The sequence below is a fragment of the Vollenhovia emeryi genome, unplaced genomic scaffold, assembly GCF_000949405.1.
Source record: "Vollenhovia emeryi isolate VEMERY1.0 unplaced genomic scaffold, V.emery_V1.0 DF941009.1, whole genome shotgun sequence".
In the NCBI taxonomy this organism is placed as follows: Eukaryota; Metazoa; Arthropoda; class Insecta; order Hymenoptera; family Formicidae; genus Vollenhovia; species Vollenhovia emeryi.
The window spans coordinates 1314-5106 of NW_011965357.1; the positions used below are offsets into that span (position 1 = coordinate 1314).

The 3793-nt window shown below is 28.2% G+C and overlaps 1 protein-coding gene across 1 annotated transcript; it reads left to right on the forward strand.

Annotated features, from left to right (window-relative positions):
* The first annotated feature begins 1200 nt into the window (after positions 1-1200).
* LOC105571224 (cytochrome P450 4C1-like) lies at positions 1201-3495 on the forward strand. The gene is made up of 4 exons (XM_012028692.1): positions 1201-1497; positions 2671-2844; positions 2909-3113; positions 3223-3495. The coding sequence occupies exons 1-3, from the start codon at positions 1296-1298 to the stop codon at positions 3073-3075; spliced, it is 543 nt and encodes a 180-aa protein (XP_011884082.1). The 5' UTR covers positions 1201-1295; the 3' UTR covers positions 3076-3113; positions 3223-3495.
* Positions 3496-3793: the final 298 nt, after the last annotated feature.

Sequence of the window (3793 nt, forward strand, 5' to 3'; positions counted from 1 at the left end):
AACCCTTAAACTACACCTGGGGTCAAATTGACCCCAACAAAAGTTTGCGTTAAAATATCTGCTATATAAAATGTGAAGTTGGAACTTATGGCGTCATCTATTGGTAGTTGAAGTCTTCCTTTTTAAGACTACACACTAGTTGTGGGTCCCAAGGTGCTAGTTGACTAGTGACAGCCGTTCGAAGTAGACGTTTCGAGACGCTGGGGTCAATCTGACCCCATGTGTAGTATACGAATATTGGGAGGAATTTTTTAATAATTTTTTTTTGTTCAATTTTACTGCATTTCAACTAGAAAAATGTAGGTATTAATTTATATACCGTGTGATTTTTTTAAATTAGTTATAACATTAATTATAATAATTATAATAAATTTTAGATGGCGTATAATTTGCGAACTCGGAGCATACGTCAGATGCTGTATTGAAATAATGTATTCAACCTTTATTTATCATATATTTTGTGAAAAAAACATTTTACACGCAAAAGACTATCTATTTGAGACATATACGCTACACACTGGGGTCAATCTGACCCCACTAGTTTAAACAATTGCTGCAATGATACTATTAATTTTTTGATGTTGTAAAAAATTAGACATGTCATATTAACTAGGATAAACAACTAGTCATAACAACTAGGATAAACTTGGTTTTCCTAGCCATAAATAATGATTGCAATAATTTAAAAAAATGAAAATGTGCCTTCAATTTTTCCGAAATATTACACCTTCGGCTGTCAAAGTAAATACCTTTTTTGGAATGTGCACTATTGCAATTATTTTTATCTTAAAGAACATTGTTTCAAGAGTATCCAGTTAAATTTTTAGGTTAAAATATTAAAAAATGAAAAAGTTATTGAATTTAAAGTTAAAAATGGCACTTTTTGAGCTTCTTTCTACATTTTAATTTTTTTAAATTATTGCAATTATTATTTATGGCTCGGACCAAGTTTATCCTACTTGTTAATGTTCACATAATATGTCTAATTTTTTACAACATCAAAAAATTAATAGTATTATTGCAGCAATTGTTTAAATTAGTGGGGTCAGATTGACCCCAGTGTGTAGTGTATGTCTCAATTTGAATGTGTGTAGTTTAAGGGTTAAATATAATTATAAATTAGTAAATTTTCCTTTTAAAATTTTTTTCATATAAATTCATAGAATTATATAAAATTACAAAGAATTATACACAGATTTAGACATATATTATTTGTGTATGAAAATTGTTTTAACAAGGGCAATGTTCTTTCGATCATTATTAATAAAAATATTATTTTGCATACATTTATTTAAATGAATTCTTTATTTTACATTAAGGAAAAGGTATATGAAGAATTATGCGAAATTTATGGAACTAAAAGTACAATAGATGCGCCAATCATGTACGAGGACTTACAATATATGCGTTATTTGGACGGTGTCATAAAAGAAACTATGAGAATTTTTCCCATTGTACCTCTAGTTGGACGAAAGGCAACCAAAGACATAAAAATAGGTTTGTTCCTTTTTGCATTCTTATTTGAATTACTTATTGTAAATAATAAGAAAATTCTGATTTAGAGATATGTTACAAAAGTAGTTGATATCAATATTTTACAAGAATAGTGATGTTATTTTAATAAAATTTAAATAAAGAATAATAAAATAAATATTATTTTAATTTTCCGCGTACTATATTGTTTTGTGAATTATATATATACAGGGTGGTCTAAAAGTCCCGGAACGGTTGAATATCCCGAGAAATTGTGGGTGGATCGGAAAACGGAAAAATACGTATTTCCTATTTTTGAAAGAGCTATCGAATGATACCAAAATTGACCCCCCCCACCCCTGTGGGTGGGGCGGGGGACAACTTTAAAATCTAAAATGGGAACCCCTATTTTTTATAACAGATTCGCATTCCACGTTAAAAAGTACGTAAGTTTTGTCTGAAACATTTTTTTATTTGCCTAATACTTTTTGAGATGTTCAAGAAAAAATTTATAACTTTTTCAATGTTTAGCTTATGATATTTCGATAACTGTTTGTCAGAGGGAAAAGTAGTACAGGACTTTTTTACTTGATTTGGTCTCAGGAATATGCTGTCGCAATAGTGCTCCAATTATGGAAAATTTTTGTGTATTGTACCATCTACCAAATTTACAAACATAAAAATTTTCAATAATTAGAGCACTATTGCGACAGCATATTCCTGAGACCAAATCAAGTAAAAAAGTCCTGTACTACTTTTCCCTCTGACAAACAGTTATCGAAATATCATAAGCTAAACATTGAAAAAGTTATAAATTTTCTCTTGAACATCTCAAAAAGTATTAGGCAAATAAAAAAATGTTTCAGACAAAACTTACGTACTTTTTAACGTGGAATGCGAATCTGTTATAAAAAGTAGGGGTTCCCATTTTAGATTTTAAAGTTGTCCCCCGCCCCACCCACAGGGGCGGGGGGGGGGGTCAATTTTGGTATCATTCGATAGCTCTTTCAAAAATAGGAAATACGTATTTTTCCGTTTTCCGATCCACCCACAATTTCTCGGGATATTCAACCGTTCCGGGACTTTTAGACCACCCTGTATATATCAATTGTATAATTAATTTTGGTTGTATTACTTAACATTATTGCTATTATAGTAAGCTTCTGTAGTAATAATTTTTCTGTATAAAAATTTTAGGTGACAAGACTATACCAAAAGGCGCAAATATTATCGTTGCAATTTTTCATATTCATCGAAATGACAAATACTGGCCAAATCCTCTAAAATTTGATCCTGAAAGATTTCTTCGAGAGGACATTAACCATTCTCAATACTATATTCCTTTTAGTGCTGGTCCAAGGAATTGCATTGGTAAGCATAAACAAATTATAAAATATAGTAAAATTGTTATATATATGAATTCACAAATTTGCAGGAATGAAATATGCTGCAATAAGTACAAAAGTTATTTTAGCAACATTAATTAGAACATTTTCTTTTAAAGTTGACAAAAAAATTAAATTAGAGAATATTAAATTAAAATTTGACATAGTTTTATCAACGGAAACACCTTTGAAAGTCCGAATAGAAAAACGGATATAATAAATATATGAAAAATTTATTTGCACAACATGGTACTGGTGAGTTTCGATTTAATACTTTTTGTAATATATCAAATGTAATAATAAACAGCATACAATATTTATATGTTCCATATATTTATAAAATTTCTTTTAATATTTTATACAGGATTACGAAAAAACACTGGGGCCCTAGGACGTTACTTTTTTTACAACTGTAACGGTAACGTAGTTATTTCTTTTAGTAACTGTAATGAATTTAACAATTACTTTTATTGTTACATCTTCAATCGTCATGTATCAATCGATATTCATACTGTATTATTATCATAGATCGTTATATTTCACATTATATATTATATATTTAAGATATGTTTCAAATTATTACGTCAAAAATTTGAATGTAAACTTGAGAATACAATTAAACACTTTAGCTATATTTATATATTTCATGGAAATAAAAATTTTTATTTACATTTTGAGTGTTTTAAAATTGATTTTCTTAAATTTTTCATGGTTTGACAATTTCAAAATAAAAAGCGTTTTATTAATATTTTTATACAGTCAGTAATAAAATATTACAAAAGTAAATGTTTTAGTTTGTCTGATCTCATTTCAGAATTAAAAAATTACGGAAAAAGTAATTAATTGTTTTTTTAAAGTAACGGTAATGATAACGAGTTACTTTTGAAAATCAGTAACTATAACGGTAACGAGTTACATTTTTTTACTTGGTAACG